Genomic DNA, 10,586 nt, shown 5'->3' with positions numbered 1-10,586 from the left:
CGCATGATCAAAGCTTTCTTCCTGAGAGGGTGGGCGTGTCCTGGAGCTTGGTAAAACTAACCATCCCCAGCTTCAGAACCAGTTCTTGAACCAACACCTCGGAGATAGGGGAACGGCCGTCCCTGAATCTCCACCTGCTGTTCAGTCACGCCGACTAGAATAGCTAAAGAATAAACGAACTGTAACCAGCTAACGAAGACTCTCCCAGAGTCATTGATGTCTGAAGTTCAGACGAGAACGTCCATCTACCATACGCTGACACCCGTGTACCCAGGACAACTCTGGACCAGACGATCGGACACTTGCGTCTCCCCACCAGACTGAGTGTCATCTTGGATGAACCACATCCTCCTGATCTCCGGATCCACATGAGGGTCCTGTTTGGGTGAGGTAGCACACGGGAATGCGTTTGAGGCTGTTTCTCTCTAAATAACTCAGTTAGCCTCAAAACATCATTTTCATCCAGAACGCTTCCAACTCTCTGAGAAAGAAACCTTCTCACAACTTCATTCACGCATCCAAACTCGTATTTTCCATTTAGCTTCCATTCAGGCACAGGTTTGCTTTTAACACAAGTTTAATATCAAAGCTGTTAAAAATTGTCATTAAAATTGCCATCCATGAATTGTCATTTTATAATTGTCGTTTCAAATCTTTCACTGTTAGTAATACATTTCTTCATTTTTAAACTTGCCACGGTATTGAAACGAAACACACAAAAGGTATAAAATTTCTGGTTATTTAAAAGCAAAGATCCTAGCTTCTGATGTAAAATAACTTTGCTATTAAATTTAATTATCTAAATTAAACATTAATCTTTGGATTAAAATTAGATCAAACAGGCTGATGTATGAACTTAGATCGATATAAGTATCCGGGATATTTATATTAATGATCTAAGCCTCATAGGTTAATCTGATTGGTCATTTTTTGGAATCTCCACTGAATAGCAACAGGTGATTTCAGTTTGCAGATTTAACTCTACAGTTGGCTAGTCTACTTTCAGTTAGAAGGTTCTCCCAACTCCAGTAGCTTGGTTAGGTATCTCGGGCCTGTCCTCTAAAGGCCCGTTTACACCACGGTCTGGCTCTGGTAGGGCCGTTGCATCTATGGTGGCGTCGTCCGTGCATTGTTCATGTTTTGTGCTGAGCCAACCATACACCCCTGTCTTTTATTCGTCTAGTTCAGGGGTGTCAAACTCATTTTAGCTCAGGGGCCACATTGATGGAAATCCAGTCGCAAGTGGGCCGGACCGGTAAATTAAAAAAATACTTCAGATTGTTTTCTTTGTTTTAATACAGTCAATATAAAACAAGGCTGGAGCCTGAGGACAGTGTAGTACAAGTACAACACCTGAAGTGTACATGAAAATTTGAAATAAATTTAAAAAATCAACAAATAAAAACATTCCTTAGTGATTCAAAGAGCTTACAGATCACATAGCTAGATCAGTTTCATGCAGCACTTAAAGTATATTTGACTCATTTTACTTTACATCTTTTAGCTTTCACCAGCACATCAACATCAGAAGTCACATCCTGAGTGGCGGCCAACTTCAGGATGTGATTCAAGTTCTTGTGTGAGCCTTGAGCGCAGCTTTGTTGCATTTATACTCATTACAGATAAAACTTGCTCACAAACATAAGTTTATTTTAACTCTACATTGTAAAGTATGAAAATAAAGTTTACACAACCATCTCGCGAGCCGGATTTAACCCGCTTGAGGGACGGATTCGGCCCGCGGGCCGCATGTTTGACACCCCTGGTCTAGACAGTCTTTGGCACATCCAGTTTGCCCTTAGCACATCTAGCTAGCCCTTAGCACTTCTAGCTAGCCTTTAGCACATCTAGCTAGCCCTTAGCACATCTAGCTAGCCCTTATTACTTCTAGCTAGCCCTTAGCACATCTAGCTAGCCCTTAGCACATCTACTGTATAGCCCTTAGAACATCCAGCTTGCCCCGTTTTATTTTTCTAACCTTTATTTAACCGGCAAAACGGATTAAGAACGGATTTCTTATTTACAACTGTGGCCTGGCAAAAGGCAATGCCTTTTGAGTGAAATGGAAAGAGGTCTATACCATAAAATAGTTTAAAGCAGCATAAATTAGACAAAAAATTAAAATACATGATTATACACACACTAATGCCATTTACAAAGGTAGATATAAATAGCTATAAAATAGCTGGAAGTCAGTCTAAGTGACAACAACTTGGAAAGCTGCCTTTGTGATGAGTGAGTCCAGTTTTTGGGGTTTTTGTAGGTCGTTCCAGTCTCTAGCAGCAGCAGACTGAAAGGACAACAAGCAAAATGCAGAAGCAGTTTAAGGAACTGTTAACAAAATCAGGCTTGCAGATCAATTATTGTATGCAGGAGATGAAATATGAAACAGCTGTTGAGTAAGGAGGAGACAAACCAAGGAGAGTTTCGTAAATCAACATGAACCAGTGGATTTTTCAACGGGTGTGCAAAGACGGCCACTTAAGAGAAGAATACAGAATACAATGGTGGTGAAAGAAGTGTTTGTAACAAACTAGATGTCAGTGTGGTGAAGAACATCAAGCTAATGAAGTAATCTTCTAGATGCTGATCTATAAACGACATCATCATAATCCAACATTGGGAGAATAGTCATTTGCACCAATGATTTTCTTGCAGATGAAGTGAAGGAGGAACACATTCTGAGGGAGCTGAGCTTTGACCTAATCTGTAAATTGTTGATGTTTTTAAAAAGACAGCTAGAGTACTGTCTGGCTAGATTCCCGGATTTTATTATCCAGCAACCTGTTCTAGAGATGTTCCATCCAGGGTGCCGATACTTGGTGAATTAGATGGTACATGACCTTTTTTACCAAACCACATGACTTTAGTTTTGGATTTGCTTAACTGAGGATGCAATGTGGAAAGTGCATTTTGCATTCTGTTGAAACTGAGCTGAAGTTGTTTAGAAACTATAGCAGGAAAGGCCAACGGAGTAGAGGACCGTGTCTACTGCATAGAGATGAACACATGAATCTACAACAGAATTTGCTGGATTATCAATGTAAATGGAGAAAAGGGTGGGACCAAGTATTGACCCATGTGGAACACCGTTGGTAGCTGGAAGTGGCTGAGAACAAAGTCGTTCGACTTCACACACTGCACTCTGTCTATTAAATAGTTTGAGAACCAAGATAAAGAAATATCAGAAATGCCAATATAGCTAAGCTGGTCAACAGACATTTGTGATTCAGCATATCAAAGGCTTTTGCCAAATCAACAAAAATAGATGCAGAATGCAACTTAGAGTCCAAAGAAGAAATTATGTCATTTAGGACTTTGAGGGCTGCAGTTGAACAGCCTTAACCAGGCTATGGTTTTTAGTTTTAAATTTAAGCCACAGCTTTCAACATCAGAAATAAACAAAACAGACACTTGATGCAAGAACAAAGACATGTTTATTATTAAATAAAGTTATCATATTTGCAGAACTTTAACAGCAAAATAATATAATCTAACATTAAAAACCTCTTTCTCTGATCACTTTCATAAATACAACAAAACCCCAATATTCTAGTGCATGAAGAAATAAATTAAATAACTTAAAACCATTTAAAGAAACTAATTATTTCACTTAATAATTTAACATAATTATGTTCCTACAGGTTTCTCCCAAACAATTGAAACTTTTTTCATATTGCTGCTCGAGGAGGAGGAGCTGTGAGTCTACTCATAATCACTTTCTGAAAACGTCTCGTCCGCTGGCACTGGTGGAGTGGAGGAGGAAGGTGATGAGGATGGAAGCAGGGTGGAGGAAGGAGGAGGAGATGAGGATGGAAGCAGGGTGGAGGAAGGAGGAGGAGATGAGGATGGAAGCAGGGTGGAGGAAGGAGAGGAGGTGGTGGTAGTTATGATGGAGAGGAGGGAGACTGATGAAGGAGGAGCGGATGCTTGAGCCTTTGTCTTTCTGTTGGGGAAACAATAAAAAATGTAATATTTGAGGCAGACGAACCAACTAAGAATCAGGTGGTGGTTACCATGGTAACCTGAAGTAAATTGCTGAACAAACTCACCTGAACTCCTGAATCTTGCGTAGCGCCCATGGGTTAATCTGATTACAGTAAAGACCAGATTCTGTCTGAAAGCTGCGGAGATGGAAACAGATTAGATCAGAATAAAAAAGACAGTTTCATTCAGGAAAATTCAGAAGGATTCCCGCTTACATGACGGCTCTGACACATGGAAGGTTGGGTTTTTGGACCAAATATCCCAGGATGGGTTCTGTGATCTGTTTAGTGCTGACTCTCTTACAGCAAGAAGCCAGTTTCTCACCTGAGAAACAACAGAAACGGATATAAGTTTCACTTTTTTACTCCAAACAGAAGAAAATGTGTCCTTGGATGGACTACCGACCTGTCCAGGATGTCTCCTGCCTCTCGCTCGGTGACTCCTGGACACCAGCTGCCTGAGACACTCCTGAAGAAAGAGCAAATTAAAAATGAGCAAAAGTGGAAGAAAATCCTCGTTACCAGTTTTACTTTGAGCTCCGTCTCACTTGTTTGTCCAGAAACCAATAACAAGATGGAGGCGACCAGCGCGCTTTTCAACAGGCTTCCACAGTTGGCCATGTTACTAAAGATAAATATTATTACAATAAATAAACTCAGTGTTTCTGTGGCCTCCTCTCATGAAACTAACGGACGTTTGGAGAAAATCTCCTCTTAAAGGCCCAGAAAGCAGAAGTTGTTTTTTTACTTCATCAGCAACTTTTCTTTATCCCTTTCCTTCTGACCAAACGGAAGAAATTAGACGCTGACTTCAGGGGAATTCCAGAAAATGACCGGCAGTTTTCATCATATCTTCATCTGGAAAAGTAAAATCATGAGTTCAGAGTGTCATGGTCCATTTTGACCCTCGTCACCATTTATTACATCTCTAAACTAAATAAGTAAAGCTTTTAGAGTCAGGATGCGTCATTTGCTAATCCTGATTCTCCAGCTATGAATAAAACAGGACTCAGTAAGGATCCCTGGGGAGCGCCATTATGATTAATCAAGTAACTGTATACACATCAAGGTTCTGCCATAGAAGTACACTGAACAATGTCATTCAAATCCCAGGTTAAACAGGTTTGTAGGATTTTCTTTTTCCACCTTGGGAATATTGCTATGATTAGAAGTATCCTTTCCAGGAGTGATGCTGAAAAGCTAGTTCATGCATTTATTACATCAAGACTGGATTACTGTAATTCATTACTCTCAGGAAGTCCACAGAATGTAGTTAAAAGTCTTCAGCTTGTCCAAAATGCTGCAGCTAGAGTTCTGATGAGAATTAAAAAGAGAGATCATATCTCTCCTGTCTTAGCTTCCCTACATTGGCTACCTGTTAAATTCAGAATAGATTTTAAGATCCTTCTTTTCACATATAAAGCTCTTAATAATCAAGCTCCATCATACATCAGTAATCTGATAATTCCATACGTTCCTAACCGAGCACTTCGCTCTCAGACTGCAGGTCTACTGGTGGTTCCAAGAATATCTGAAATTAGGATGGGAGGCAGATCTTTTAGTTATCAGGCTCCTCTCCTGTGGAACCAGCTCCCAGCTTTAGTCCGTGAGGCAGACACTTTGTCTACATTTAAGAATAGGCTTACAACATTTTTATTTGATAGGTCCTATGGTTAAAATCTGATGTTAGCCTAGATCTGGACAAGTGGGGGAGTAGAGGGAGGTGGAGTGTACAGTCGGTAAAGACGATTCTCCCTTGCCCTGCCTCCAACATGCCTCCATCTAAATAGGATAGATTATCCAGTTATCTCTGTAGTTATGCTGCTATAGGCTTAGACTGCTGGAGGATACACTGACCACTTTTCACACTCTACTACTTTCTTCTACAATCTGCTCTTTAACTGTATTATTTCCTGCTATTTAGGATTGCTGTATAGTCACTGATACTAGTCACTGACTTGATGCAATTTGCTGGGTTCCTTATATAGGAAACATTATTTCTGATTGGCTTAATGAACTGACCTGATTTGGAATGTTTATTGTGTGAAGTGCCTTGAGACGACTCTTGTTGTGATTTGGCACTATATATATAGCTATATATGTATATATATATATATATATATATATATATATATATATATATATATATATATATATATATATATATATATATAGATAGATATAGATATATATAGATAGATATAGATATAGATAGATAGATAGATAGATAGATAGATAGATAGATAGATAGATAGATAGATAGATAGATAGATGATAGATAGATAGATAGATAGCTATATATATTGAGCTGAACTCAAATATCTGAAAATGTGTCTACAAACACAAAACACCCATGACTCTCAAATATTGTTCTGAAATCCGTCTACATGTGTGTTAGTGAGCACTTTTCCTTTACTAAGATAATCCATCCCACCTCACAAGTGTGGCATATCAAGGGGCTGATTAGACAGCATGAATAATGTACAGGTGTGCCTTAGACTGCCCACAATAAGAGGACACCCTGAAATATACACAGTTTTGCTTCATGGGGTTGGTGGGGCAGAAAGCCAGTCAGTATCTGGTGAGGCCACCATTTGCCTCACACAGTACAACACATCTCCGTGGCATAGAGTAGATCAGGTTGATTGTGACCTATGGAACGTTGGTCCACTGCTCTTCAATAGCTGTGTGAAGACGCTGAATATTGGCAGGAACTGGAACACACTGTCGTATACGCCGATTCAGAGCATCCTAAATATGCTCAATGGGTGACATGTCTGGTGAGGATGCTGGCCACGCAAGAACTGGGGATGTTTTCAGCTTCCATGAATTGAGTACAGATCCTTGTAACATGGGGCCGTGCGTTATCATGCTGCAACATGAGGTGATGGTCATGGACGAACGGCACAACAACGGGCCTCAGGGTCTCGTCACGGTACCTCTGTGCATTCAAGATGCCATCAATAAAATGCACCTTTTTTTGTTGTCCATCACATAGTCCTGCCCATACCAGTACCCCACCGTCACCATGGGCCACTCGTTCCACAACGTTGACATCAGCAAACTGCTCACCCACACCATGCCACACACACAGTCTGCCATCTGCCCTGAACAGTGAAAATCAGGACTCATCTGTGAAAAGAACGCCTCTCCAACATGTCAAACGTCATTGACTGTGAGTGTTTGCCCACTCAAGTCGGTTCCTACGATGGATGGCAGTCAGGTCCAGACCCTCGATAAGGACGACGAGCATGCAGACGAGCTTCCCTGAGACGGTTTCTAACAGTTTGTGCAGAAATTCTCTGGTTATGCAAACCGATTGTTGCTGCAGCTGTCCAAATAGCTGGTCTCAGGCATCCTGGAGGTAAACATGCTGGATGTGAAGGTCCTGGGCTGGTGTGGTCACACATGTGGTGTGGTTGTGAGGCCGGTTGAATGTACTGTCAGATTCTCTGAAACGCCTTTGGAGACGGCTTATGGTAGAGAAATTAACATTAATTTCACTGACACAGACTCCGGTACACATTCCTGCAGTCAGCATGCCATTTGCACGCCCCCTCAAAGGTTGAGACATCTGTGGCTGTTTGATCAACCTGCACCTTTCATGGTGTCCTTTTATTGTGGGCAGTCTAAGGCACACCTGTACATTATTCATGCTTTCTAATCAGCCCCTTGATATGCCACACCTGTGAGGTGGGATGGATTATCTTGGTAAAGGAAAAGTGTCCCTAACACACATGTAGACACATTTCAGAACAATATTTGAGAGTCATGGGTGTTTTGTGTATGTAGAAAGTTTCAGATGTTTGAGTTCAGCTCATGAAAAGTGGGAGCAAAAACAAAAGAGTTGCTTTTATATTTTTGTTCAGTGTATTTTCCAAACTATCAAAAAGATTCCAACCTTTGACCTCCTAATGGAGTTTACACTGAAAGCATGTTTCTCTCTAGAGACAGAAAATAAAACATTAAAAAAAACTGAAGATAGATTTTAGTAGCAAAAGCACTCAATAAGAATTGAGCCATTTTGGAACCTACTTACAAAAACTTTCCTTTATAAATAACTAACAGTCAATAGCTGTTTAAAACCCGTTAAAAGCATAAAGCCTGGCTTTATTTGCTGCTTTTATTGTTGCCACCGGCCCTAATTATGACTTATTTTCTTGTATATTTTGGATTTCCTTGAGTTAATGTTTGTTTTTAGTCTGTAAAACGATCATTAACCATCTGCAGAGGCTGAAAGACGTCCACCTGAAACTGAGATCACACTGGAAGGAGGAAATGTTGTTGCTGAGATGGAACGGAAACAAAGCGAGGGACAGGAAATGACTTTACGTTGCATCAGGGGTTTGAGCAGAAATATTCACCAGGTTTTCTCTGAATTTCATCATCTTTTGTGGTCTAAACTATTTTCTTCTGGAAACGAAAACAACATTGTTCCTCATGGTTTCATGCAGGTTTGAACCTAGGTTCAGGGTATTTTGATGAGGCTGTAATCAGCGTCATCATTTCTGTAGAAGCTGGGAGAACTTTCGGGCTTCATAATGTCCGTTTATTCTCTTTGAGCTGTTATTGTGATTTTAAACACTGACCAATGAAATGATTAAAGCTCCAGCTGGACCCAGAAGCAGAGATGAAGATGACCTGAGGGAGCCACCCCTTCCTGGTCGTCTTTATAGACTGCTCCATGTGTTTGCAGTCCAGCCGTGAGACCATCATGGCTGTCCTCCGTCGACCACACAGCCACCTTGGTGTTATGCTCGTCTAACATCATTATGCTCCCCATGCTGCAACCAGCTTCCTGATTTATTACTGCAAACATTTTCTGCATGGTCAAAACATCATGTAGAGGCGTTGCAACACCTAAAGACCTCACCAAGACCCCCATCAGGTCTTCATCCTGTGTAAAATGGGCTGTGACCTCATCAGATGGAGTCAAAAATATTTAGCTTGATGAAGAAAAATATATAGAAAAGATCAAAAATTGACAAATTAAACAAAAGTTTGATTTTAAAATCAGTTGCAGACTGTTACAGATGTTTAGAAAAGAAGAAAATCACCAAAGGAAACACAGTGGTGGCGGAGTAATGGTTTGGGTTTAAACTTCGAAGTGTTGATCTTATCAACAATGATGATTCAGATTATGATCAGGCACACTAGTAATGTCTTGTGTTTAGCAAAAATCCCATCAGTCTTCTTTAAGGATCCAAAAAAGATTGAAGGAAAAAGCTGCAAAACGTTGGTGTTTTAAGTATTGTTTGCATTTTTTAAGATTAAAATAAAAAACTGACTCTTTTTAGCCTTGAACAGTTTTTTCTCCAAATATATTTTGCTTTAATGCAAAAATCCGAAGAAAGGAAGGATGAACTAAAATTTCACTTTGCAGCAGACAGAAAAGCAGAAGTGGAAACAGGAAGGAAACAAATGAAATTCTAAAGATGAGTGTTTACAATCATTTGCTTCTGGAGTTTTTCTGTTTGAGCATCAAACACACTGTATTAAGATGCTTTCACCAACAGAAACACAAATCATGATGGTGGGATGATAAAAATAAATTTCCTCTTTACCACTCCTCATTCGCTGTTGCACCACACAAAAGCGGGAGTTGGGGGATTTGGGGGATTTCCCAGCTTTTAAAAGGAATTTTGGTGGTAAAGTTTAAAAGATTTCTCAATTCCTGCTGCTGCTTTTTATAAAAAGACACAAACAAGGCGGAGTTAGTAGATGAACTACTGTGATCTCCATGAATCATTGCTTCAATCCAACTAAAAGGTTAAACGGTTTATTTCAAACTTGAAAGATTTTTGTAAAATAGCTGAAGACGTGTTAAAGATCTATAACAATTAAACAGCATAAAGGCAAACTTCATAATAAAATTCATTTAAAATTTTATTTTTAGGTGTAAATGTGAGTCAGAGGGATGTTAAAGAATCAGAGAAACTCTACGTCAACTAATACAAATCAAAACAAACATTTTCAGTCATTCAGAGCAACTGTTATACACGGTCTCAGGGTGGGCTATGTGGGCTAACTGTATTAACATGGCTTGTAACTGCTTTAGCATAGCTGCTAGCTACATTAACGTAGCTGCTAGCTGCATTAACATAGCTGCTAGCTTCTCTAGCATAGCTGCTAGCTGCATTAAAATAGCTGCTAGCTACATTAACGTAGCTGCTAGCTGCATTAACATAGCTGCTAGCTTCTCTAGCATAGCTGCTAGCTGCATTAAAATAGCTGCTAGCTACATTAACGTAGCTGCTAGCTGCATTAACATAACTGCTAGCTTCTCTAGCACAGCTGCTAGCTGCATTAAAATAGCTGCTAGCTTCTCTAGCATAGCTGCTAGCTGCATTGACATAGCTGCTAGCTACCTCTAGCATAGCTGCTAGCTGCATTAAAATAGCTGCTAACTGCAGACTTCTAGATTACAAATCAAAAAAACACCTTAAAAGATTTAAGTCGACAGGTCGGTCTAACCACGCTCCATTGTAGCCTCAGCTGGTCTATTGGACCAAATAGTTTTAGGTTTGTCCAATCACAGCACTCTACGTTTGTAGGGAGAAAATGGTTGGACTTAGCGCCAGAGCTGCGAAGGAAAAAACT

At 40.1% G+C, this 10,586-nt stretch overlaps 1 protein-coding gene across 1 annotated transcript; it reads right to left on the bottom strand.

Moving 5' to 3' along the window:
* Nucleotides 1–3,418: 3,418 nt before the first annotated feature.
* Nucleotides 3,419–4,674, bottom strand: LOC107383108 (putative uncharacterized protein DDB_G0290521). The gene is made up of 5 exons (XM_015955543.3): nt 4,535–4,674; nt 4,393–4,455; nt 4,203–4,311; nt 4,053–4,124; nt 3,419–3,946 (listed from the first exon to the last, which is right to left on the bottom strand). The coding sequence occupies exons 1-5, from the start codon at nt 4,605–4,607 to the stop codon at nt 3,706–3,708; spliced, it is 558 nt and encodes a 185-aa protein (XP_015811029.3). The 5' UTR covers nt 4,608–4,674; the 3' UTR covers nt 3,419–3,705.
* Between the last annotated feature and the right edge of the window lie 5,912 nt (nt 4,675–10,586).

Source organism: Nothobranchius furzeri, chromosome 7 (assembly GCF_043380555.1).
Source record: "Nothobranchius furzeri strain GRZ-AD chromosome 7, NfurGRZ-RIMD1, whole genome shotgun sequence".
NCBI classification, from domain to species: Eukaryota; Metazoa; Chordata; class Actinopteri; order Cyprinodontiformes; family Nothobranchiidae; genus Nothobranchius; species Nothobranchius furzeri.
The sequence above is the reverse complement of the archived record's forward strand: the minus strand, read 5'-3'. Positions and strand labels throughout refer to the sequence as shown.